Source organism: Boleophthalmus pectinirostris, unplaced genomic scaffold (genome assembly GCF_026225935.1).
Source record: "Boleophthalmus pectinirostris isolate CB_2022bp ecotype Guang Dong unplaced genomic scaffold, ASM2622593v1 HiC_scaffold_21, whole genome shotgun sequence".
NCBI classification, from domain to species: domain Eukaryota; kingdom Metazoa; phylum Chordata; class Actinopteri; order Gobiiformes; family Gobiidae; genus Boleophthalmus; species Boleophthalmus pectinirostris.
In genome coordinates, this window is record NW_026571175.1 from 295,255 (window position 1) to 322,903 (window position 27,649).

A 27,649-nucleotide genomic window follows, 5' to 3' on the forward strand; every position below is an offset into this window, starting at 1 on the left:
AATGGTAGATTGAATTTTGCATAATACCTGCTCTTTAACACAAATCAGGTTTTATTTACCTTGTAACAAGTCCTGATGAATTTCATGAGTGATGAAGTGATGAATTTCCCTTCTTTGGTGTTTAAATGCCAATGATTAAAAGTTTTGTTTATGTTCAAGATATACGCATGAAACATTTTATTTGTTTTAATAAGGACAAATCAAATCTGGATAATCTGGATTGTTCAATATGCGCACACAACTCTGATAGTTTTGGGCAGATTGCTCAGCCCCAGTGAGTAGTTTCAAAGCTATTTCCAAAATATTACCCAGCCCTATTCATGACGGACTCAGTCTCATGTTTTAGCACCGGTGAATCATACAACAGCTCCAGGGATTTTTTTTTTATCTGAGTCTTCAAAATTAGTCAATAAAAATCATCAAAGTTACGAAGTGCACTTGCGTTGGCAGCTGACCCAAGGCTGACGCCTGACTGTCCTGGTCACTTCTTAGGCAGAGTGTCCATGTACTTGCAGATGATTCCCAGCATGACCTCATCGGCCCCTCCTCCTATGGACATCAGTCGAGCATCTCTGTGGACATAAATACATAATCACTCAATTGGTTTGGAAACATTTTCTGACAAGTATTGCAATTACACAATGAAAATACAGTGTATATTTTTTCCCAAATGTTAGTATTAACATTTGAAAGAAGACTCAAATCTGACCTGCTAAACTAATCCAAGAATCCCGTGCATTTCAGAACTTGTTTCTAGAGGTCTAAGGTACAGGGTTAGTACCTTTTACACAAAATATGACACCATGGACACACAGTGAGGGCATCTGACACAAAGGGACACTGCAGAACATGTTTACAGAGGTCTATGTATATACAGAATACAGGGTTAGGAGCTTTTACACTGAGTAAGACTCCATGGAGACACAGGGAGGGCATCTGACACACAGCTACACATTATACATTAAACTGGAGCTTATACATTCTGCTGCTATTAAAATTGCAATTTTGCTTCGACTGTGATAAAGCCCTTTTCTCCATCACACTCTCCGTTTCACAGAGATCAATTGTTTTTTTTTTTTATAACTTTGTTATTAAAATGGACCTATTGTCAGATAATTATATGGCCAAAACAAGTACAATAGGACTGCTTTAAAATGTAAAAATTTATTTGTATTAGTCATGATCTTCATCATCAGTCTTTCATTGGTCATTGGTGTTTTTTTTTATTATTTATTGGACACAGTTTACTAGGAAAACAAGTTATTTGCATTTTAGTTGTAATTTAAGGCCACAGTATGCAACAATTTGCCAAAAATAGATTAAAATAAAAGGCATATTTTTCATGGTTTTATACTTATGTTAGTTGCACAGACGTGTCCTTACTCTTATTTGCCTGAGGAGGGGCTCTTCCTGCTTATTTCCATGGCTTTGGCTGTAATATTCCAGAGTATGGCATAAAACTATTCTATTCCATGGAAATGCAGGTGACTTTCCACCTCCAGTTTACTCTATATCAAAATATTGTAGTATTATACTTAGCACAATATTAAAGAGGGGGTATTTTACATCTGTGGGTTACAAACTGCTAATGCATAACATATTTATGTAAATCACCTGTTGCTCTTTTATTGCACAGCATATGAACATGTTTAAATGTTTGATGACAAAACAATGTCAGAACATAGTAGAAAGTTTCAAAAATGGATTTGAACACAATTATCTTTTTCTTACAGTATATGATGCAGTTCCTTTGAATCCAGAGCTGTGCCAACACTGACCTGTAGAAGCGACTGACCAGGACATCGCTGGTGTAGCCCATCCCTCCCCAGAACTGCAGGCAGCTGTCGGCCACCTCTCGGGCCAGCCGCCCTCCCTTCAGTTTAGCCATGGACGCCAGCTTGGTCACGTCGTTGCCCTTCAGGTACAGGGCTGTGGAAAGCAAACACAACAATGGCACGTGACCATACCGGCTTGTCAAAAACCTGATCCCATCAGATCTCGAGAGGCTCAGCAGGGCCAGACCTGGTCAGTACTTGGATGGGAGACCACTGGGAAAATCAGGTGCCACAGGGGGTGCCAGTGGCAAAAACTGTTGTTGTGCCCTTAGGCAAGGCACTTCACCCACATTGCCTAGTATGAAAGTGGTGTGTGTGTGAGTGATGGTGGTGGACAGCTGTAGCTACAATAGTAGCTTACACCACAAAATGTGAGGTGAATGAATAATGCTGTGTAAACCGTCTTTGAGTGTCCAGAAAAGCACTATATAAATCTGATGCACTGGAACTTAAAAAAAATAAATAAATACAAAATTGCAACTCATCATTTTTGTTAGATTTAATCGAGAAATGATTAATATTGTGGCTAGAAAGTTTTGAGTCCAACTGAAAACAACCATGCCACCACTTTTTATTGAAAATATTATTTCACCTTAGACTATGAACTTTATGCAACAATAGTAGTAGTTTACTGGAGTCAAAGTTTAGACGCAACAGACTATACATTTTAACAAAGGCATATACTCTGGAACCGGCACCCCTCTGTCCAATTACCAGTGGGACAGGCTGATAAACAAATCAGAGAAACACATGGTCCACCCATGTCAAAACAAACATCGTGTCTCTGAGTGAAAAAACACAACTCTAACATAGAAAGTGTCATTTTGATCTATATGTTTATAGGACATTTCAGAGATTTCAGACATTTCAGTCTTCTGCATATGAGAGATGTGCTACAAAACAAGCGAGTCTTGAGGGCAAAAGAAGTCTGCTGTGTACTGTCTGCATCTATCGTGAAGTGTTTTGTTTTCTGGTAAACAAGTGCGTGTTAGCATTCAAGTTGTTAGCATTATGAAATGGGGAAACTCCACTCTGGCCTCTGAAAGTTGTGAAAGGGAAGGTGCCTGAGGGAATCGTACCCACAGCTCTGTAGAAGAGCGAGCGCAGCAGCTCCACCTCGGTGTGCAGCTCGGCCAGCCTGAAGTGCACGGCCTGATGAGAGAGCACAGGATGACCGAACACCTTCCTCTGCTGCGTGTACGCCACCGTCTCCTGGATGACATTGTCCATGGCGGTCATGACTGAAGCACAGGAGAACAGAGAGAGCAGCAGCTCATGTTTATTCAAAACACTGTTCTGTACTGTACTGTAGACCAGCATGCATTCACTTCATTCTGACTCCCAAATGAGCCACCGCTGACACTGGGCTGTATGCAGTCAGTGACTCTAACCCACAGACTGTACAGTGGAGGAAAGTATTTGGTCCCTTGCTGATTTTGTAGGTTTGCCCACTGACAAGAAATAAACTGTGTATAATTGTAATGGTAGGTTTATTTTAACATTGAGAGATAGAATATCAAAAAGAAAATCCAGAAAATCACATTATAGAAAATATATTAACTGATTTGCATTTTATTGCGTGAAAAAAGTATTTGATCCCCGTCCAACTATTAAGAGTTCTGGCTCCCACAAACCAGTTACACACTCGTCACCTGAATTAGACTTCCATTTTAACAGGAGTCACCTGTATAAAAGACCTGTCCACAGAATCAATCAATTAGACTAAACTCTCCAACATGAGAAAGACCAAAGAGCTGTCAAAGGATGTCAGGGTGACTGTAGACCTGCACAAGACTGGAATGAGCTACAAAATCATAAGCAAAAAGCTGGTGTTAAGGAGACAACTGTTGGTGCAATTGTTCGACATCAGTCGATGTCGGTCTGGGGCTCCACACCTTGTGGGGTTTCAATGATCATGAGAACAGTGAGAAATCAGCCTAAAACTACACAGGAGGAGCAAGCCAGTGATCTCAAGGCAGCTGGAACCACAGTCACTAAGAAAACAAATGGTAACACTTTATGCCACAATGGATCCTGCAGCGCTCACTAGGTCCCCCTGCTTAAGAAGGCACATGTGCAGGCCTGCCTATAGTTTGCCAATGGACACTTGAATGATTTAGAGGGGGACTGGTAGAAGATGCTGTAGTCATATGAGACCAAAATCAAGCTCTTTGGCATTAACTCAACTCGCTGTGTTTGGAGGAAGAGAAATGCTGCCTATGACCCAAGAACACCATCCCCACCATCAAGCATGGAGGTGGAAACATTCTGCTTTGGGAGTGTTTTTTTTTTTTGCCAAGGGCACAGGACAACTTCACTGTGTCAACGGGAGGATGGAAGGAGCCATGTACTTAAAAAACTTAAATGACAACTTCCTTCCCTCCATCAGTAAAATGAAAATGGATCGTGGACGAGTCTTCAACATGACAGTGATCCAAAACATACATCCAAGTCAACAAAGGAGAGGCTCAAGAAGCACATTAAGGTCATGGAGTGACCCATCCACTCTCTGGATTTTAACCCTATAGAAAACCTATGGAGGGAGCTGAAACTCCGAGGTGGCAAGCGACAGAGATGGAACCTTAATGATTTAGAGATGATATGCAAAGAAGAGTGGAACAAAATTCCAACCTGGTCTACAAGAAACACCTGACCTCTGTGTTTGCAAACAAGGGCTTTACCACCAAGTCTTTTTCAAATACTTATTTCACTCAATGAAATGCAAATCAGTTTAGATATTTTCTGGATTTTCTTTTTGATAATCTATCTCTCAATGTTAAAATAAACCTACCATTAAAATTATAGACTGTTCATTTCTTTGTCATTGGGCAAACCTACAAAATCAGCAAGGGATCATTGTCCATTGTGGTGCACAAATTGTCTGCTAATAGTCAGCACTTAGCAGTTATTTTTTACCTGAATTATACTTAAATCAGCATGTGTGCTTTTCATATTATTATTATCCTATGGTGAGGGACGTCGAGATGAATTCACACATATATACTAGTATACTATACTATAATATACTAGTAATTGTAAGAAACAAAAACATTTTGAAGTAATTAAGTCATTTCAATCTGAATGTTACTTTTTCACAGAGAAAAACAATCTTGGACAATGATTATGGCCTAAATCTAGTCAGCATTTGTTCAGGAAGGACTCACTGTAAACCCCAAAGAACTTACTGTTGGCCACAGCCCAGAGACGCTCTTCCTGAAACTGGAGCATCTGATAGGTGAAGCCCAGGCCCTCCTGACCAATCACGTTAGAGCAAGGCACACGGACATCATCCAAGAACACCTCCGCCGTGTCTGATGACCACATGCCCATTTTACTGATGGAGCGGGCAATGTGTACCCCTAGAACACAACATACACACTGTTACACACCCGTAGCACAACATACACACTGTTACACACCCGTAGCACAACATACACACTGTTACACACCTGTAACACGACATACACACTGTTACACACCCGTAGCACGACATACACACTGTTACACACCTGTAACACGACATACACACTGTTACACACCTATAACACGACATACACACTGTTACACACCCGTAACACGACATACACACTGTTACACACCCGTAGCACGACATACACACTGTTACACACCCGTAACACGACATACACACTGTTACACACCCGTAACACAACATACACACTGTTACACACCCGTAACACGACATACACACTGTTACACACCCGTAGCACGACATACACACTGTTACACACCCGTAACACAACATACACACTGTTACACACCCGTAACACAACATACACACTGTTACACACCCGTAACACAACATACACACTGTTACACACCCGTAACACAACATACACACTGTTACACACCCGTAACACAACATACACACCTGGCAGGTTCATGGGCAGGCAGATGAGGGACTTGTTCTTGTGGGGTGGCCCGTCACTGGTATTGGCGAGCAGACACATCCAGTCTGCCTGGGTGCCGTTTGTGGTCCACATTTTGCCTCCGTTGATGACGTACTCGTCTCCTTTCCTCACAGCTTTTGTCCTGATGCCTGAAACACAGGGACAACTCATGTATTGTAATGACCACTTTTGACCAGCCCATTTTTATGTAAAAGTTGTCTTTTTACAGGTTACACATGGAATGTCACCTTCATAACATTTTTGTATATACTCATGCTTAATAAATGATGTCTCAGATCGACAGAGAGGCGACCCCACTCATTTTAAAAATACACATTTTCTAGGTACTTTTGAGCAATAAAAACACTTGTAATGAAATAAATGTTTAGTACAGTACTATACAGTGGAACATTTCAGCTGAAGTAATAATATCTCCATGGAGACAAGCAGGTAATGGACCTTCCATCACTAAAGTTACGCAGTGCACATTTACAGGAAAGATATAATGCAAACTTTGACCTGAAATTGAGCTAGTGTAAATTCAGCTTCAGTGCTTCTGGAGTTTATCTGCTATTCAGTCTTCTGTGTTTCAACTCCACTGCCCAGCCTGCCCAGTTAAACCTCCATTTCAGATGCATGGCTCCTTCAGTTTGTGCAGGGGAGGCATCCCTTATTGTCAATGACATAACCCCCACTATTTCAAATTAGTTCTTGTTAAAATGTCTAATGCCAGTGTGTTGCAATTACAGCATGTCTAAGACCTACTGGACACATCGGAGCCAGCTCCACCCTCGCTCACGCCCAGGCAGGCCACCTTGTCCCCCAGGACAGACGGCAGCAGAAACTCCTTCTTCAGGGCCTCAGAGCCAAACCTGATCAAAACACAGAGGTGACATGTGGTCAAATCGGTCTATGTGCTCTTATACTTGTTATGATATGGTTCAAGATCATTCTAAAGCTATTCAGGAAAGGTTCTGTCCTGTGAATGGAACTGTTAGTATTGATACCTGCTCAAATGAATATTTAGTTTCAACATTAGTTAGTTAGTATCGATTCCTATCTGATTTTCCATACTTTTGACAACCTTAATTTGTACAGTTGTAATTAACTCAAAAATGCTGCAAGGTAATGTCCTCTACAGAGAGCAGAATCTCCCTACAAGTTCTGGGGAGGTTCAGTTATAGAAAATGTTATATTTAATAGTGATTTTCTGACAGACATTGGGATTAGGTGGTGATATGTTTTAAAGACAGATGCTTGTACCTGGCCAAGGCGGGTGTAGCCATATCGGTTTGTACCCCAATCGCCATGGGAACGCCTCCACAGCGGATGTGTCCGAGCTCCTCTGAAACAGCCATACTGTAGCTGAAGTCCAGCCCAAGCCCTCCATACTCTGCACACAACACACACACACGTCAACCCCCCAAGTCACCATACACACAAACAGCACACACATACATCAACACACAAGGTAAACAAAAGAGACTTCCTGGTAAAATGGAGATTAAATTATTATTATTATTATTTAAATTATTTTATTAAAGTGCATAATTTATAAATGCAGGGAATATCATTCCGACAGTCCCTCCTTCCTCCTGCGTAGTAGAGTGGAAACAAATGATAAGTAAGTAAGTAAGTAATCGGATAATGGTCTGATCTTAAACTATAGACTCCAAACATGTGCTGAGAGAGGATGATTCATGACTCAGGCAGAGCAGGTACAATAAATAACACAGAAAATGCGTAAACATGGTGTCTTTAAGTGCACTCAGTCAGGATGTCTCATATTCATGGTCCTCATAATTAAACAGTGAATCCAGTTAAAGAACATAATGGCCAGATTCAGTGGTTAGCAACTTAATCATTAGGACACAAAGTGGACTGAGAAAAAAACAACAGCCAATCATTGAGGAAGAGGACAACAGTCTTACCACCTCAGTTACTTGTTTTATTGACCTTTATTTAACCAGGATAGTCCCACTGATATTAAGAATCTCTTTTTCACAGGAGTCCTGGCCCAGGGGTCCCTATTGTACATGTTTTTTGTAGTAAGGGAAAACACAGCCATTGGAGAACATGCAAACTTCACACAGAAAGGCTCCATGCCACCCCAAAATCCAACCCAGGACCTTCCTGCTGTGAAGTGAGAGCGCTACCCACTTTTTATATTCCAAAAATCATGTTACTGAAATAAGCAGCTGAATACAGTAGTGTGGAGCTGAAGGTTTGGACATTGTTTCATTGAGCTGGTTTGAGCTGCGTGTACAGAGCAGTGCTATTTTCCTGTTGTGGATTATCTGACATGGCTTAAAACAGCATTATTCAAAGTGCTCAGACCCCACTATTGCTAATGGACTGTAACAGGTATGAATATAGTTTCAACAAATGATTTCTTGTCATCTTTTTGTGTCCCTGGCTTTTATCTAGACCACACTTTAGCTGTCGGTTTGAGAAAAGCAGCCAGTAAAATTCCACTGTTCACCTCTTTGATGAGGACTCAAACTGTGACTCGAAATGCAGCTCAAATTTCTATGACACCACAAAAACATGGGGAAGTGAACATGAAGCAGAACCCTGTGTGCCCCCCCCCCACACACACACACGCACACACCTAGGCATGCACATGTACCCACGCACACACACACACGTATGCACATGTAGACACACATACACACAAGCACATGCACATGTGCACATGCGCACACACACACACTTACACATGCACATGTATGCACATGTATGCACATCCACCCACACACAGACACACACACACACACTTACGCATGCACATGTACACACACACACGTATGCACATGTAGACACGCATACACACAAGCACATGCACATGTGCACATGCGCACACACACACTTACACATGCACATGTATGCACATCCACCCACACACAGACACACACACACTTACGCATGCACATGTACACACACACACACACGCATGCACATGTACGCACGCACATGTACACACGCACACGTATGCACATGTACGCACGCACATGTACACACGCACACGTATGCACATGTACGCACGCACATGTACACACACACACGTATGCACATGTACGCATGCACATGTACACACGCACACTGTACTTTTCTTTGAATGGTCCATCACCCTCTTTGCACAAAATTAAAGAACCTTATAGCATTACGGATTTTTGCAGAATCAAAATATAGATAGCTTTTTTTAGCTTATCTGTGTTTTATTGAATTTATTATTGATGTGAAATGTACTGTACCTCTAACAATTGTTTAACACAAACCTCCTACATATTTAGGCTGAGTTCTTCTCTCAAACAGAAACCACTCTGTTGCACCTTGTGATGTCAGGTGGTAAAACAGGAAGTGCCCCACGGTGTTTTGAAACTCCATACATTCACTAGAATCATTTGGATAATGTCAGCCCTGGAACTGCAATTCCCTATTCCTTTTTAAACAAAAGGAGCTGTTAACTTGAAAACTACCACTTCCAGACATCACGGGTGGAAAAGAGCATTTTAGAGGGGGTAACAACATTCAAACATATTCTAACACAGTAGGCAATTTTACCTAATAGGACCTTTGACCTATTTTAACCAGATCTGAACTTCAGACCATGTTGTTGATCTAATAACAAAGGATTTACAGTTGTGTTCAAAATAATAGCAGTGTTTTTTAGAACGTGAGCAAAGCTCAAAATCCTTATAATATTTTTTTATTTGGGAACACTGCACATTATTTTCAGGATGATGTGACAACCTTCCACAATTCTTCTGCATTTCCGGTTTTGCCTCAGAATCAGCCTTGATGATGTCACCCCACAAGTTTTCTATTGGATTAAGGTCCAGGGATTGGGCTGTTCACTCCATAACCATAATTTTGCTGGTCTGGAACCAAGATGCTGCTCATATTGGTGTGTTTGGGGTTGTCTTGTTGAAATACCCATTTCAAGGACTTTTCCTTTTCAGCATGAGGCAGCACGACCACTTCAAGTATTCTGATATAAGCAAATTGGTCCATGATCCCTGGTAGGCCCAACACCTTCATAAGAGAAACAGCCCCTTATCATGATGCTAGCACCAACAGGCTTCACGCTCTTCAGAGTGAACTGTGGCTTGAATTCAGTGTTTGGAGGTCATCTGACAAACTGTCTGCGGCCCTTGCACCCAAAAAGAACAATCTTACTTCCATCAGTCCACAAAATGTTTCTCCATTTCTCTTTAGACCAGTCGATATGTTCTTTGGCAAATTGTATCCGCTTCAGCACATGTTTTTTTTTTTTTTTAAACTGTGGGACTTTGCGGGGGCTTCGTGTCAATAGATTAGCCTCACAAAAGTGTCTTCTAAACGTCACAGTACTCACAGGTAACTTCAGAATTTCTCTGATCTCCCTGGAGCTGATCACTGGTTAAGTCTTTGCCATCCTGGCTTTTGTTCGATCCATTCGAATGGTAGACTTCTGTTTTCTTCCACATCTCTCTGGTTTGTCTCTCCATTGTATAGCACTGGAGATCATTTTAGCTGAGCAGCCTTTCATTTTCTGCATTTCTTTATATGTTTTCCTCTCTCCAATCAACGGTTTAATTAAAGCCTGCTGTTCTTCTGAGCAGTGTCTGGCATAACCCATCTTTCTCAGGTTTTCAGAGAACTGCATGTGTTGGCTTCATCCTTAAATAAGGGCCACTTGAATAACACCACTGCTGTTATTTTGAACACGCCCCTTTCCCTTAATTATTCAATTACGCAGACTCAGGAGCGTTCATATCATGAATGTTGGGTGTGTTGGTTTCTCTGACTCTACTACACGTACTTGTAAATTATTTGCCATGTAATAACATGATTTATACCAAAAACAGTGATTGATCTGATTAGTCATGTTGGACTGCTATTATATTGAACACAACTGTATGTCATGGGCAGTGGCGGCTGGGGGTATAATTTTTTTGTGGGGGTGCCAAGGCCAAAATTATAAATGTATATTATTAATATATGTATTATATATAGGCTATATAATATTATAACGAAACAGAAACAGACAGTCATTTTGGTCACTACTGGCTGAACTATCAGAGCACAACACACAGCCAAGTGCAGTTTTACGCAAGTGTACCCAAGTTTACGCAACAGCACAACCTGATCCACAGCTTACGGCCAGCACCAACATCAGCAAAACTACAATAAGATAAGAGGCTACGGTCACAACATGAACACACAGCATCAGCGCCACTCTTATAGCATACGACAGAACAACTGGAGCAGCTCCACCGCACCCACCAGCTCATTTACGCACTATTTAACTATAACACTACAACACTATTTAACTATTAACACTATAACACTATTTAACTATTAACACTATACACTATTTACCTGTGAGGCTCCATCTTCAGATTTGCCCCAAACTAATCTAAACAAGCCTCTTACCTTCTCCAGAGACTGAAGCAGAGCGTTTCCTCTATCCACTGTCCCACTGATTCTCTTTCCAAAAGTGTATTGTCCAATACGAAGAGATCAAATTGGTCCAAATCCTGGTCCAGTGAGGTCCATAACGCCAGGTCCGTAATGCGAAGTCCAGGATGCGAGGTCTGGGACGTGAGGTTCGGGAGCCGAATGCACGAGCTGTAAAACTAGTCTTAATCCCACTTAAATCTGAAAGTTACACCAGTCCATATTAGCAGTAGGACACCAGGTGGACTTAAACCCTCTGTGTGCTACACTCAGGTGAAACTTTTACACTGAGAAACAAGCGGGCAAAGGCGGATAGAGCAGCAAGCGACTGCCCCGGCCCTAAGCCCTGAGATGTATTTTAGGGCTAATGTAAAGTCATGGGCAGAAGCAACGTAATGATGTCACATTTTCTCAAAACTTAAGGCTCTTCCATAGACCTCCATTAAGTCACTCTGACTCACCGCACTCATATCCACTTAACTCAAATAAATAACATGATAAAAATATGTCTATGCAGATACATGTTCAATTTTAAACAAAATATTAAACATATAGCCTAATACAAAATAACGACTTTATCTTTTTTTTTTTTTTCTTTTTTTTTAATCAAGGTCAAGTTAGGGAGTGCGGCGCACTTGCGCCCTCTATTGACCAGCCGCCACTGGTCATGGACCAGATTTTTTTCCCCATAAGGTCGACGGGTTCCCATGATGTCTGTGTGTATACAGATTTTGGTCTCTGCAATGTGATAAACACCCATCTACTCTCACCCACACAAACACACACTGACACACAAACACAGTTACACACACAAAGACACACACATTCACACATAAAGAGACACACACTCACAAATGGAATACTGGCTTGAGCGTTCCCATGGCTTGAAAGTCCCTATGCGAGCATCCCATTTTCTCGGCGGGAACATCCCCCTCCTCTTTCCAGGTGCCCCTTTCTCTTGGAAGAAAATCCTGAACCTTTGTCTGTTCACTCCTTCATCAAAAGTAGAAGTACCATGAAGCAAATACCACTCTGTTTTGTCTACATATCCCAGAGGAGAAAGTGTGACTATAAAGTTGTGTTAAAAGCAATAAAGGAACTATTGCCCAGTGAATCAGCAGAGTGGTGTGCAGTATGTATACATATATATATATATATATATATATATATATATATATATATATATATATATATATATATATATATATATATATATATATATATATATATATATAATGTGTATATATGTATATGTGTGTGTATATAGTTAAGTATTGTTACCTACATCTGAAAAAACGTCATTGTACAGTCTGTGCTTGTAGTATGAACATAAGTGGCTATAGGGCCAGATTTATTTCGTTAGGCATATTTTTTCGTGCCTATTTCATTTGGAATATAAAGTGAGCATTGTGAATTTCAATAAAGGTTCATCTGTTCACCTGGATGAGACGATCTGTCTATTTTGCTTCAATATCAGTTATATTTTAAAACATGCAGACATTATAGCGTAGACTGCCACTCGGGGTATTTAAAACTTAAAGAAAAACTGATGGAGTGAGGCTATGACTTTGAAATAACATCGGGCAATGGCAGAATGTTCAGAAGGTAACAACATCCAACACGAAGGCAAGAAGGTTAAAAAATAGCCTAGTCGGAAAATGTTGTCAATTGATTAGCTGCGCAAGAAAACCAGGCAAGTTTGGGGTTGTTACGGACAATTAAGAATCTGAACATGCACGTTGAGCGAATTTTGGAATGAGTGCGGTTTTGAAAATTGGTCAAAACCTTGGGTGCAAATGGACAGCGGGCGGATGATGAGTTTTGTGTCGCGGTTGCGGATGAAAAAATAGCCCATCCGCGCATCTCTAGTGTGCAGTGCTGTTTCCTTCATGGCTGCTGGTTCCACTGGGTACAAGCTGTCTTCAGGAAGATAAAGGAATATGGACTCAGATCAGCATACACCCACCCACTGCCCAAGTTCTGCAGATGGACTGAGGAGAGTATTGGCATGTTGATTGTTGAAAAGAACTGGATTACATCACCAGCACGACCTCCTGCATCCCTTTTGATATGTATATCGATTAACTAACTTAGTTTCATAAAGGGTACAATTCACTTTCCAGCTTGGGGACCTTCCTTCCAGGGGGACTTTTCAGCTTATTTCCATTCTCACACACAAACATGCAGTCATACACAAGCATGGCTGCTTATCACAGGGAACTCCACAGGCTGTGTCGGGCTGAGCCTCCCCTCCCTTTGCTCTCCGCGCTAAGCCACTCTCCCTTCAGAGTGACATTATAACATAGTCCGTGTGCCTCCCACTAATGAAACTACTGTACATTGTATCAGGTTTGTCAAGTTGCTATGTAGAGCAAATTGCTTTGTTTTTGCATAGTTTTGGAGAATTGTCGTGTGGGAGCATATGTGACATAGGCTTGTGGTCTGAACATTGCACGGAATCATGGAGACATCTAAATCCTCTTTAGGAATGCTTTTGATGAGGGAACAATGTTATAACATGATATAAAGCTCAATTTTGTATAATAGCTCTCCTTTAAGATACCCCTGGGTGAAGTTGTAACTTTCATAGTGATGTGCAGAGTGGAAATTATAGAAACACAATGTTTTTGTCATGATTGCAATAATCATGAATAATCATTAAATCATGATGATACTTCTGACAATAATCAAACAACAAAAATCTAACACTGTGACATTCCTGTTAATACACAGACTCATTGCTCTATCTTCACACAAGTTCCAAATTGGATCTTTATTCAAAGCGCCTCTCACTTAGACCCAGAGGAGGTACTCCCCAGGCAGGCCTAGTGTTTGAGCTGACAGGGCAGAGAGGCTTAATCCTGCCACTAATACCACAGTCAAGTGAGCATGGTAATCCCTCCACCCTCCACCCTCTGCTCTGACCTCCACACTCACTCTGTATCAGATAACAACCAGGTACTATACTCTAAGCAACAAATCAACCACTTTAGTCTGATGATTAGTACTGCATATAAACTTTAAAGTTTCAATTTTTGTTATAATGTTGCATACTTGTGCAACAAGATTTGCGTGATACTTGATGAGTTCAGCACATAGAACTATAGATCCATGGTTCACTAAAACACAAACCCAATCATCTTGCAGTGCAGTGGTTGTACAATTAATTGGGTGGATGACAGACCAATTGACAGACCAATTGTAGAGCAACACTGAGGTTTGGGCAGAGCCAGAGGCGAAGTGCCCAAACTTATCAAAACAAACATGGCGACAGATGTACTTCAGCCCATTTTGGCATCAATAGGGAATATTTAGTTTGTGAAAATGTGCAGAAAGTAAGAGTGCGTTCTGGCATTTGTGGACAGCGCAAATGTGCTTTCCTCTCAACTGGATGTAACAAAAATGACATTTTAAGATTTAAGAACATGTGTGAATGAAACAAAATAAAACTTTAAGTATGTTTTTGATGAGGAAACAACATTATAGCATAGATCAGAAAAAAAATGGAATATGGGCCCTTTAAGGTTATTCTAGAGTATTGTAGAGTAAAGCATTTCAAAATTAGCTGTCAACTTTAAAACTACCACTTGATGACAGCACACGGTAGAAGAGAGAAATTTGAGTAATCCTGGATTATTGGTTTGTCTGCATCCCTACAGCTCAAAAGTGTGAATGAAACTAAATACAACTCCAGGTATGTTTTTCACAGTGGAGGGGCATCAGGGCCTGCAAGTCCTTCTCTGCTGGCCTAAAAAAATCTCTGAATCACAGACTGATGTTAATTACATTATTATTAAATAATTCTAAATGGTCTGTCCACTTCCTTTCAGAGCTTTTCTGATGGTTGTTCTGCTTCCACACATGTATTTTCATATTAAAGCATTTGACCAATCACATTTCAGCCGCCATTTGTTGCCAGACAGAATCAAAAAAGAATTGTCCCTGAGGCCTTCACAATCCATTCTGCAGGCCATCGAACACAAAATAAATGTCCATGAAACTGTTGCTTTCAACCAATCAGATTTTGAGCCGTATCGCCAGGGCCTTCTAGCAGACGTACAACGTCACTGGATTCAGATCTGTTGATTGGACAATCAGAGAGCAAACCAGTCAGCTTTTGTAACCATAAAATTGTTATTGAGGAGTGGATTGTTTCAGACAGAGCACTACTGAAGGCCTAGGTGTGAAATGCACGCTCCGCCGCTAGTTTTTGAGGAGGTAACATGACTAAAATCTTATAGAAGTCAATTTTGTGTAGTAGTCCTGACCAAAGACCAATAGTGTGTCTCTTACACTAACATGTTATTGGCATGCATGTGCACCTACCCACACCTCACTGTCTCCAGCTGTGAAGAGACTGACTTAACTACCCGGGAACCAGCTATCTCCAAACACAGTGCCAGTAATGGAAAATCAGGGTAAACTGCAGCACTGGTCATTTTATTGGTTCATAGAACCAAATAAAAGCTACAAGAAACATGAGGACTAGTACTACTGGAATTAGAAGTCCTTTTCTAGTGTAGTAAAAGCTACATTCAAACACACAGTGGGATATTGATCATATATGATCACTAGATAAATACTACCTACATCACTGCTCTGTCACTTGAAACACATTCAAGTAGCCTGAGGCACACTTGAATGGACTATTTTGGTATACTATAAAGTAGACTGAACTAAACTGCACGTGTTTTTTTGATGATTTCAAGTATCTTTGCAGTGCAGTCTAACTGTACTAAAATAGGTTCACCATTACAATATAGTGAGGTTTACAATGTACTAAAATAATAGAATGTCATTTGAGTATTTTTATTTATATTTGTATTTGGAGTGATTCGTGCATCTCTGTGTAATCTTTAATCACTGATTTTCAAGACGCCATTTTGACAATCTACCCCCATTTTTACCTCCATCCATCCATATATATCCATAGGAGGAGCCCACAGCATGTGGTGCTTTGTTGCGATGTCAGCTCCCATTTGGCACCACAGTTTTCTAATGCGGAAATTAGCAGGACTGGTTTCTTTTATCAAGTCGTTTTAGATGAATTTTGTGATGTAAAATGTGCAAACACAATGATCCGTAGATGTCGGAGATTATAACTATCCCTCTGAGGTCCGAGGGCCAGCTCTAGCTCGTGGTGCCTAAGACGAGACTTAAAACAGGGGCACAGGGTCTTCTCTGTCCCCCCTGATTCAAGCTGTGGAACACTTTGCCCCCCAAAGTATGAACAGCCCCACAGTGGAGTGTTTTAAGTCTTGTCTTAAGACCCACTTCTATTCTCTGGCTTTTAACACTGCAAGACTCTGTCTTTTATTCATTTATTTATTTTTTACCTTTTTATTATTTGTTGGTAATCTTGCTCTTATTTGGTCTTACTAGTTCTATTGTCTTAACAAGGACCAATGGAGTTAAGTAGAGCTTTAGTTTTTATTTCTGTTGGCTATGTTTGATTTGTATTGTGCAGCACTTTGGGAACAGTTTTGTTTAAGAAATGTGCTGTAGAAATACAGTGGATTGGATTGGGGACACAAGCACATTATATCTTCTACATGAGGTTTATTCTTAAAGGGGTTCAGTTCTTCTCTTAAAAGGAAAACACTCTGTTCCACTTTGTAATGAAATGTGGTAATACATCAAGTGTTCCACTATGTTTTTAAACTCCATACACCTTCACTAGAATATTTTTTGATAAATTCAGTCCTGGAATTGCCAATCTCTATTGAACTTGAATAGTAAAGTGTTACTCAAACATGTGAGAATGAAACAAAACACCACTCCAGGTCTGTTTCTGGTAACGTAACAACATTATAACATAAACCTCACTAGCATGCAGTATATAAGACTTTTAAAGTTCCTTTAAAAGCACACCTACAATGATTTTCAGGAACAAACACATATGAGTACCGTCTTAAACCACTACAACACCAGACAGCAATATACAGTATACTTTACAGTATGCAGTATTTTAAATCTAAATCACAACATGTACAATCTGCATGTGCCCTTTGAATGTAATTACATATCATGTTATGTGCACATAGAACTCATGCAGAACTCATTTTGACATTCAAATCTATTCCAGCTGTGTTTGGACCAGATGCTTCTCCCACACACTGTACTTCTCATTTAAAAAGACCCTTTAAAGGCCCACATCACAGTGACGTGGCAGCTCACGCTGTCGGCAAAAGAAGGGAAAGGCTCGTTAGCGGGCTTGCAGACTTCAAATGTTCTTTTGTTGTGTTTTTTGGTGTCAGAACAAGAGGAACTGCACTTCTGGCACAAAAACTAAATGTTTTACTTTTTTGTTCCTTCACAGAAAAAACAAAGACAATTCTGACTGAATCAAATACAATGGATAGAGGGCAAAGATAAAACTAAACTAAAACTGCTCATGTTTGCAGAGCACACTTCATATTAGGTAAAAGAAACAACTTTAACTTCTTGGGTTCTTTTTAAAGATAATAGTCTAGACTAGGGATGGACATTCGATAAAATTTTCTTAATCGATCGTCGGGAGAATTAATGATTGATTATCGAATAATCATTAACGTTTTTATATTATAATTATCATCATTATTATTACTATCTGCACGACTAATCTGCATAAATAAATTCAACTTTACAACTTATAAACCATAACCACTCTAGAGCCACATCAGCCCATTTGACATTATGTGTTTAATGCAGCCTTCTGCAAGTCTCACAGAAACAAAATTTAAAACCACATGGCTAATTTGCATAACCTAAGCGAAGAAAAAAACTGCTCTTACGCGCTGATGTGGTCAACTTCTGTCAAACTAAAGGACATGACTCAGTGGAATATTGGTTAGGGTGACCATATTTGCGTTTGTGAAAACCAGGACACTGTACGGGGAGTGGGAGGTGGGACCTCATTGAGATACTCTCACCTGGCAAAGTTTTTTAATGTTTTCTGGTGTCCCGGTGAGCTTTGAGGTCCCTGACACCCCCAATGGACACCGAAACATATGTGCTGCTTTGTACACTGTGCACATGGATACCACTTGTCTCAATCGGGATGGAAAGCGGGGAATTTCTTGTACAAGTCATTGTTAAATGTGCATTTGCGTTTGTGTGCGTGTGTGTGTAAATTTTATACATACACACATTCTATATATATATGTGTGTGTGTGTGTAAATTTTATACACACTCACATTCTCTCTCTCTCTCTCTCTCTCTCTCTCTCTCTCTCTCTCTCTCTCTCTCTCTATCTATATATATATATATGTATATATATATATATATATATATATATATATATTATATATATATATATATATATATATATATATATATATATATATATATATATATATATGTGTGTGTGTGTGCGTGTGTGTGTGTGCATAAAATTTTAAAATTTACATCCATCCATTTTCTTCCGCTTATCCGGGGCTGGGTCACGGGGGCAGCTGTCTAAGCAGGGACTCCCAGACTTCCTTCACCCTAGACACGTCCTCCAGCTCCTCCGGGGAAACCCCGAGGTGTTCCCAGGTCAGCCGAGAGACAGTCCCTCCAGTGAGTCCTGGGTCTTCCACGGGGCCTCTTTCCGGTGGGACATAATCAGAACACCTCCCGAGGGAGGTGCCCAGGAGGCATCCGGAACAGATGCCCGAGCCACCTCAACTGGGTAATTTCAACGTGGAATGGACATGTCCAGGGAAAACTGGATGTTTTGTCACCCTACGCTACGCACAGCAACCTACATTCCATTTGTCAATTAAAAATGAACGTAATCGATGAAATTCTTAATGATCAATTAATCAATCGACTAATCATGCCCATCCCTATTCTAGACAAAGTGTATTGCTGTTGTTAGTTCCTGTAGGCGTGGTCAGCCTGATGGACCTGCAGGTCGCTCAGACTGACCACGCCTCCCGTCGCCCGGTGTTCTCTGGAGGATGGTGTCCCAGGTGTGTGAAAGGAGGAACGCGCCTTCATCACGGTTAATGCTGTCCGTGCCTCATTTCCTGATTTCAGTGTCCTCCCTGATCCAGCGTTTGAACTTGTTGTTTTCTGATCCAATGACGCGAGCCCCGTCCCGATCCAGAATGTGCTTATTTCTTTTACGGTGCTCTGATATTGTGGATTTTAGGTTTTCCTGTTCTGCTTTGTCTTTTTGTGTTCTGGTGAGTATCCCTGAGTATCCCTTTTCGCGTTCCTTTTGGTGTTTCTTTTTTCAAATGTGGAATGCCCGGCCTGTTTCCTCTTTGTATGATTTATTGCAGGATTTGCAGTGGATTTTGTATATGGCATTTTTGTTCTTGTGGGATTTTATCTTTGGGGTGTACGAGCTGTTGATGGAGTTTTGTGAATGGTTTGACTCCAGTGCTTATGTTGTGTCTTTTTATGGCTCTCTGGGTGGGTTCAGTTATGCCTCTAATGTACAGTAGTGTGACTGTGTTCTTATGGTCCTGCTGCCCTCTACTGGTTTGTTGTGTTTTTTCCACGGTCTGTTGGTTTTATTGATGGTTTGCAGCTAGCAGCGAAACATTTCAACAAGGTAAATACACTTGTACTGTATTGTCTTTAAAAAGAACCCAAGAAGTTAATATACATGAGAAGAAAAAATGAACATCTTTGGCTTAAAAAAAACAGCGTTTATATGTACTAAATCTGATGTGCTGGGGTTCAGTACACAACAGCAAGATTACATCTGTATATAAAATACACATGAAGTCCACTCATTAGGCACAAGGTCAAGCAAACCCTGCTTGAACTCAAAACTGTTACTGCAGTGTTCTAACACAAGCACGCCTTACATCAGCCACAAGGGGGCACCAAATGAAATGAGGCAAACAAATAACAGTCTAGTATTGTGTGCAAAGTAAAGCCATGTAAACTGTAAAGGAAGTATATGTAGCCTGCATTGTTACTGTAAAGGCACAATAATCTAGGGTTGTCCAAAATAAATAAATCAATAAAACTAGTAATCTTATTTGAGCAGGAATCTCTGGACAACACAACACTCCTGTTTTAGCTTCCCATCACTGGCTGCCTATGCATTTTAGAAAATATTTTTTTAAAGATTTTCTTCTGATCACTTTTAAAGATTGTTTAGCCTTGGACTAAGTGACATTTCACAACTTTTAACTTGAACCTCAGCCTTAGACCTTAGACCAGGTCTCTGTGACTGTTCTTCAGCCTTAGATCTTCAGGCAGGTCCCTGCGGCTGCTCCAAAGACGAGGCGAAGAGTTGATGGAGCTTTCTCGGTCTGGGCGCCTCGGCTTTAGAATGACCTGCCTGAGGAGATGAGGCTAGCGCCATCAGTACCATCTTCTAAATCACTTCTTAAAACCCACTTATATTGTCAGGCCTTTTTATGTGTGCATCTTTTCTTTGGATTTATCTGCTGGGTCTGTATTGTGTTTTTTAAAGGTGCCGTAAAAATAAAGTTTTCCTCATCCTCCAGACTCATGTGAGTAATTGTCTTGGCAAACAAAATACCAATATTACAACAAAATAAATAAAACATCATGCCCAATGTTTCTGTAATTAATTTTAATTAATTAATTTAATTAATCATTGCATTTATATAGTGCCTTTCAAGATACCTAAAGTGCTGTACAGTTCATTATTCATTTACTTCACACTTGGTGGTGGTAAGCTACTATTGTACTCACAGCTGCCCTGGGGCAGACTGACGGAAGCAAGGCTGACAATCTGTGCCATCGACCCCTCCGACCACCACCATTACTCACGCATACACCACTTTCATACAAGCAATCTGGGTTTTGTGCCTTTCCTAAGGACACAGCAACAGTTTTTACCAGTGGTGCCCCCTGTGGCTCCTGGAATTATTATTGGAATGGAATTAGAATCGTTATCACTAAAAGCTACATTTGATTTGGATGTCTATCTCGTATTTGTACCAAATTAAACTAAACTCAGCTGCAAGTATAAAAGTGTGCATGATCTTTAGATTAATTACCATATTCTGAAATTCCAAAATCCAATCGTAAAGTGGAGCTGTGATCAAACGTCTCCTCTTACCCACTGGTTTGTTCACTCCCAGGAACCCAGTGTTCCCCAGAATCTTAAAGACTTTGTGGGCTGGAAAAATGCCCTCTGCCTCCCACTGGTCCACATACGGGTTGATCTCCTGGTCAATGATCTGGACACATTACAAAAGGAAATATCAGCCAAACAATCAGGACTGCCAAACACGGGTCTAAAATACAAATATAGGTCTATGCTTAAAGCCTTGTGCTGACAGAACCAGGGTGGAGGGATTACATTTCAATGAATAGAAATCAGGAGGGGAATGTGCAAAAACCATCAATGACAGTACACGCTTATCATAACCATAACATAAAAGCCCGGTCACAGCTGAGGCCTATGCAGTATCTGCTCATACTGTGTTGTAATCTGTGTCTCTCTGTCTACTGTGCAATGTGGATAGGCTTTTCTCAAAACTGATGGTGAATAGGGTTGTCAAAAGAAAATTAGACATTAGTCTGATTCACTAGTATCAAAACTAGATATTAATATAAGCAACTATAAATACAAAAAACCTCACATTCACATGACAGTAATGAACCTTTCCTGAACATCTTTAGAATCATCTTGTGTTGGGTGCACTGATACTGGTACTGAATATCGCCACCAATAATTTTTGTTGGATCAGGTATTGTTTCCATAATACTGGATAATTGGATGTAATACAACTATTTACATGCTGATTTTAGCCTAGAACGTTTCATAATGTTTGAATGTTTTACTCACTTCACTTTCCTGTAGTGATGGAAATAAGTGTCATTTTCTGTCCAACACTGGGATCTGGGTATCGGCAGATACTAAAGCCAAAGTATCGATATTGGTTTTGGAACTGAAAAAGCTGGATCAGTGCATCCCTAATCTTGAGCTGTATCTGAAGTATAAAAGCACAAACACGTGTGTACGCACATGGATCACTATAGGAACTACCTGGACCACTAAGGAATGACACACATATAAGGACACATGGGAAAATAAAAGAAAGTACTAACATTTAATGTGGAAAAGCACATTCTATTAGTTAAAGAAGAGGTGTTTTATATTATCATCGTATTGGAATCAGTATTATCAAGTTTATTCCTTAGTATTGATATTAAGTTTGAAATTTAAATATCATGACAACAAGGACCAGTAGTAAATATTGTGTTTATAATGTAATTTTCTAGCTCCACTAGTTTCAAAATGCTTTACAGTACACAAAAGAACACCTCACATATGTTCTGAGTAGGGCCCCAGGACTCTGAAGTGGTTCCATAGGCCTTTAGTCATAGTAGTAACAGAAGATGTTATTAGCTGGAACAGTGCACACAACAGACTGCACACTGGGAGAATGAGGATGATTTGGCTTTCTCTGACCCTCTGTGCTGTGAGACTCTCTGACCCTCTGTGCTGTGAGACTCTCTGACCCTCTGTGATGTGAGACCAACAGCTGGTCACACTGTGGATCACACTATGGAACTAATGTGATATACAGTGGATCTACTTGTCTGTTACAACGCAATAACATGGCAGTGAGAGTTAAGCTACAGAGTTGAGTTACAAAATGTCATTACTCAATCATCTATTATGGGGGTTCGACATGTCGTTACTGTTCCAAACTTAACTAAAGTGCTCCAGATGTGTGTGCCATCTGTGATAAATGGGTCTACTTTGTTTATGCACGCACAGCGGACGTGCACACGTGGGTCAGCTGAGGCACTGACCTCTCCCCCACTTCTGTAGTGCGCGACACACAGGGGACCCGGGGACACTACAGTCATTGTAAGTCATTGTAGGACATTGTAGGACATTGTAGGACATTGTAGGACATAGTGTGGGACACTGTAGGACACTGTATTTCCCTGTAGACTGGAGTACGGGCTGGTGAGAACACATAAACACACTGTGACTGTACCTTTCGCAGAGACTTCTTGAGAGCCAGGTGCTCGTGTGTGTAGATCAGATGGTCCCCCACAGTCTCTGGGACCCCAGTGGACGGTGCATCTTTACCGGGTGCTTGCTCGGACAGCGGGCGTCTCGGGGCCGGGGAGGACCCGTAGAAGAACCGCGCTCTGGGCAGCAGACCGGAGCGGAGGCGGTGGAGCAGAGTGTGGAGAGCCATTTCCTCAACAACAAACCCTACGCATGCGCGTTTACAGATTCTCTGTTAGGGATAGGCCCGTGGATAGGCCTACTTAACAGAAAACGTTTAGTAAAACACCGTGGTAGTTTTACGTTAGACGTTAGATATTCAGTTACGCATCAACAGCGGAGATGTTCATTGCCTGTGCCCCGCTTGCTCGATCACGGTGCGGGGAGCTATACACCAAAGCTCCGCTGAGTCCGCGGGTTAGGGACCGTCAATAAATTACCAGTGCATTGAATGGAGTCTGCTAAAATATATATATAAAGAAATAAAAAAGGGATTTTTAAAAAAAAATAATAAAAAAGGGTTTTATGAAACATTTGTTATTTTTATGTATTTTGAGAGTTAATTAGTTAATGCATTTTTTCAATATCTTCCAGGTCAATTAATCTAAAAACACCAAACCAAGTTATTATAGTAGTCCTACTCCTCAGGTATCACGCACACCTTTTGGTTTTCCAAATTAACCCTTTGTGGAATTTTTAGGAATTTTTAATCTTGAAAATCTGTGATTTTTTTTCAATAGCTTCTAAGGTAGATGACCTACCAATTCCAAACCAAGTTATTATAGTAGTCCTACTCCTCAGGTATCATGCACACCTTTTGGTTTTCCAAATTAACCCTTTATGGAATTTTTAGGAATTTTTAATCTTGAAAATCTGTGAGTTTTTTCAATAGCTTCTAAGGTACATGACCTACCAACTCCAAACCAAGTTATTATAGTAGTCCTACTCCTCAGGTATCACGCACACCTTTTGGTTTTCCAAATTAACCCTTTATGGAATTTTTAGGAATTTTTTCCCTTGAAAATCTGTGATTTTTTTCAATAGCTTCTAAGGCAGATGACCTACCAACTCCAAACCAAGTTATTATAGTAGTCCTACTCCTCAGGTATCACGCACACCTTTTGATTTTCAAAATTAACCCTTTATGGAATTTTTAGGAATTTTTAATCTTGAAAATCTGTGATTTTTTTCAATAGCTTCTAAGGCAGATGACCTACCAACTCCAAACCAAGTTATTATAGTAGTCCTACTCCTCAGGTATCACGCACACCTTTTGGTTTTCCAAATTAACCCTTTGTGGAATTTTTAGGAATTTTTAATCTTGAAAATCTGTGATTTTTTTCAATAGCTTCTAAGGTAGATGACCTACCAACTCCAAACCAAGTTATTATCGTAGTTCTAACATAATATTAATAGTATTTCTTTATTTTAAAAAAGCAGTAAATATTGTTTTGATGAGCTGGTGAGACTAGGAAGTGTTTATGTTCTATAAGCAATGAAAAAGTGAGGCTGCCGAGCAAAAGATGACATTAAAAAAACAACAAAAAACACCTCTAAAATAAAAACAATGAAGCTTTAGTCCATGCATGAGGTAAAATTATAAAATGTGTTTATTTGTAATTCCAAATGAGCTTAAAGGGGCTGGTCAGAGTCAAACAAAAGGCTGTATGTGGCCCGTGGCCTGTACAATGCCCAGGTGTGTCCTGTATAAAAAAGCGGACTAAGCGAATGTGACGTCACCCATTACATTCAGCTCCACTCAATATATTGTGAATAGGATTTTTTGATGGACAAAATAGCAACCCCCCCACCAGGATCACATAGCGCGGGTTAATCCAAACATGTGGACCAAACTGATGAGGCTCACAGCATCAGGTACAGAGAGAGGAGCCACAAAATTCTAATGCAAGGCAATGCCAGGTTTATGAAATTGCACAGTTGTATTAATGTTATTAAATAAAATACTTGGCTATTTACAGGGCATGGCGGCGTAAAGTTAAAGGTAAATAAGGCTCAGCAGAGTGCACGGTTTGTTCTCCATAAAGTGAGCTGATGTGGAAGAGAAAACAGACTTTATGAGGACTACATGATTTGCAAACACACTTATGCAGATGAGCTGTCACAGAGAGGAGGAGGAGGAGAAGAGGAGGAGAGGAGGAGAAGAGCGAGAGGATGATGATGAGGAGGCAAAAAGGGGGAGGAAGGGAAGGGGGAGGAGGAGAAGAAGAAGGAAGAGAAGGGGAGGAGGAGAAAAAGGAGGAGGAGGAGAGGCATGAAGACTGTACACCACCAGGACATATTAATATCTCATCTTCACTTCATCATATCTCCATAATGCGATCTCCATTGTCACGCTTATGAGGAGAGCATACACACAATTAGCTCATTGTGGTGGCCTGTCATTTCAAAAGTCACTGATAGAAATGCAGATACAATACACTTTCACTCCAACTCTTTAAAGAGGGGCTATTTTACATGGGGTATTAACTGTACACTTAACATATTTAGATGAGCATGTTATCTTTTATTGTTTTGAAAATTATATATTATATTATAATATATATATATTATATATCCACAACAACATATTCCATGTTTTGTAAGTTTCAATTACATTTTTAATGCTCTGAGGCACCCCTCCCTTTTTTGTTCCATGTGTTAAGTTACTCCCCCTTCAGAGCACTATCACAACACAATCAGCGTGCATCCCACTAATCAGTGTTGGGAAGGTGACTTTTAAAATGTAATCCCCCACAGATTACAGATTACATACCCCAAAATGTAGTTTATAATGTAATCCATTAAATTACTTAAAGTGAGTAACGTAATCTGAATACTTTGGATTACTTGATTTGCTGTAGAGAAGCAAAAACAAGGATACTTAACCGTATTAAAAATATTATTGATAGAAGAGGAGGAGACATGTCCGCGCAGCATGATTTAGTCCTGTTAAATCCTGTTAAATCCTGTTTTAGTCCTGGTTTAGTCCTGGTTTAGATCTAGTTTAGACCTGGTTTTAGTCCTGGTTTAGTCCTGGTTTAGACCTGGTTTAGTCCTGGTTTAGATCTAGTTTAGATCTGGTTTTAGTCCTGGTTTAAATCTAGTTTAGACCTGGTTTAGATCTAGTGTAGAGCTAGTTAGACCTGGTTTAGTCCTGGTTTAGATCTAGTTTAGACCTGGTTTTAGTCCTGGTTTAGTCCTAGTTTAGACCTGGTTTAGACCTGGTTTAGACCTGGTTTAGATCTAGTTTAGATCTGGTTTTAGTCCTGGTTTAGATCTAGTTTAGACCTGGTTTAGATCTAGTGTAGATCTAGCTAGACCTGGTTTAGTCCTGGTTTAGATCTAGTTTAGACCTGGTTTTAGTCCTGGTTTAGACCTGGTTTAGTCCTGGTTTAGATCTAGTTTAGACCTGGTTTTAGTCCTGGTTTAGTCCTAGTTTAGACCTGGTTTAGATCTAGTTTAGATCTGGTTTTAGTCCTGGTTTAGATCTAGTTTAGACCTGGTTTAGATCTAGTGTAGAGCTAGTTAGACCTGGTATAGTCCTGGTTTAGATCTAGTTTAGACCTGGTTTTAGTCCTGGTTTAGTCCTAGTTTAGACCTGGTTTAGACCTGGTTTAGATCTAGTTTAGACCTGGTTTTAGTCCTGGTTTAGACCTGGTTTAGACCTGGAATTACCGAAAAAATTTAAAAAATAAAAATAATGTAAAAACAGGAAAATACCACAGTGTAATCCATTTATTTCAACAAAGTAACTGTAATCCAATTACCACTCACTGAAACAGTAACTGTAACTGAATACAGTTACTCATAATTTGTACTCTGATTACGTAACTCCAGTACATGTAATCTGTTACTCCCCAACACTGCCACTAATGCATCCCACTTCTACACATCACTGCAGGAGAGCACTGGTGAAATAGGTTTGTGGGTGGAGCTTTGTACTAACCATAAGGAGGGTTCATAGAGGGCCTGGAAGAGATCACTATATTACTCAATTCCGCATGAAATCTAAAACCTCTTCAGACATGTTTTTGATGACGGAACAGCATTATAACCCAAAGTACATTTTGCATAATAAACCCTCTTTAAAGGTCCTGTGCCAGTTTTTTAGCTAAACGTGTCCTTACCTAGCACAGATTTGTATAAGCGGCTCTAAGCTGTATGCTGCCTATTTGCATTATAAAATGTTTAATTGTCTGAAAATCAGGAAGTGTGTGTTAGCATTCTTGTTGTTGTTAGCAGTACTGTTATGGTAAAACTCCACACTGCTCTCTGAGAGTTATGATGAATAATTAGGATGCTCAGAATGCATAAGGTAAGAGAGGAATAACTTTGGACCACTGCAAACTGTTTAAAATGAATTAGTTCTGTTTTTCATGTTTTACTAACTAACTTTAATTAACAAATCAGATACAGAGACTTTCAAATGTAATGAATTTAATAATGAATTCATTCATTTCAGATGTTTATAATTGTTGACATACAGTACACACATGTACAATGATGACATTTAGTACACAATGATAAAAAGTCT

At 40.1% G+C, this 27,649-nt stretch overlaps 1 protein-coding gene across 1 annotated transcript; it reads right to left on the bottom strand.

Annotated features, from left to right (window-relative positions):
- Positions 1 to 172: 172 nt before the first annotated feature.
- zgc:85777 (uncharacterized protein LOC405871 homolog) lies at positions 173 to 23,508 on the bottom strand. Its single transcript, XM_055157195.1, has 9 exons — positions 23,099 to 23,508; positions 21,202 to 21,322; positions 7,007 to 7,136; positions 6,509 to 6,615; positions 5,725 to 5,892; positions 5,021 to 5,194; positions 2,915 to 3,076; positions 1,779 to 1,929; positions 173 to 572 (listed from the first exon to the last, which is right to left on the bottom strand). Exons 1-9 carry the CDS (start codon positions 23,303 to 23,305, stop codon positions 482 to 484), a joined length of 1,311 nt encoding a protein of 436 aa, XP_055013170.1. The 5' UTR covers positions 23,306 to 23,508; the 3' UTR covers positions 173 to 481.
- Between the last annotated feature and the right edge of the window lie 4,141 nt (positions 23,509 to 27,649).

What these genes read in the sequence shown, in the direction of transcription:
- zgc:85777 (XM_055157195.1), bottom strand. Translation starts at nt 23,305, where the DNA reads ATGGCTCTCCACACTCTGCTCCACCGCCTCCGCTCCGGTCTGCTGCCC. An exon ending in GCTACACCCGCCTTGGCCAG is followed by an intron (nt 6,616 to 7,006) that starts GTACAAGCATCT and finishes TGTTTTGATCAG; the next exon opens with GTTTGGCTCTGAGGCCCTGA. An exon ending in CCTGCCCATGAACCTGCCAG is followed by an intron (nt 5,195 to 5,724) that starts GTGTGTATGTTG and finishes GTTGTGTTCTAG; the next exon opens with GGGTACACATTGCCCGCTCC.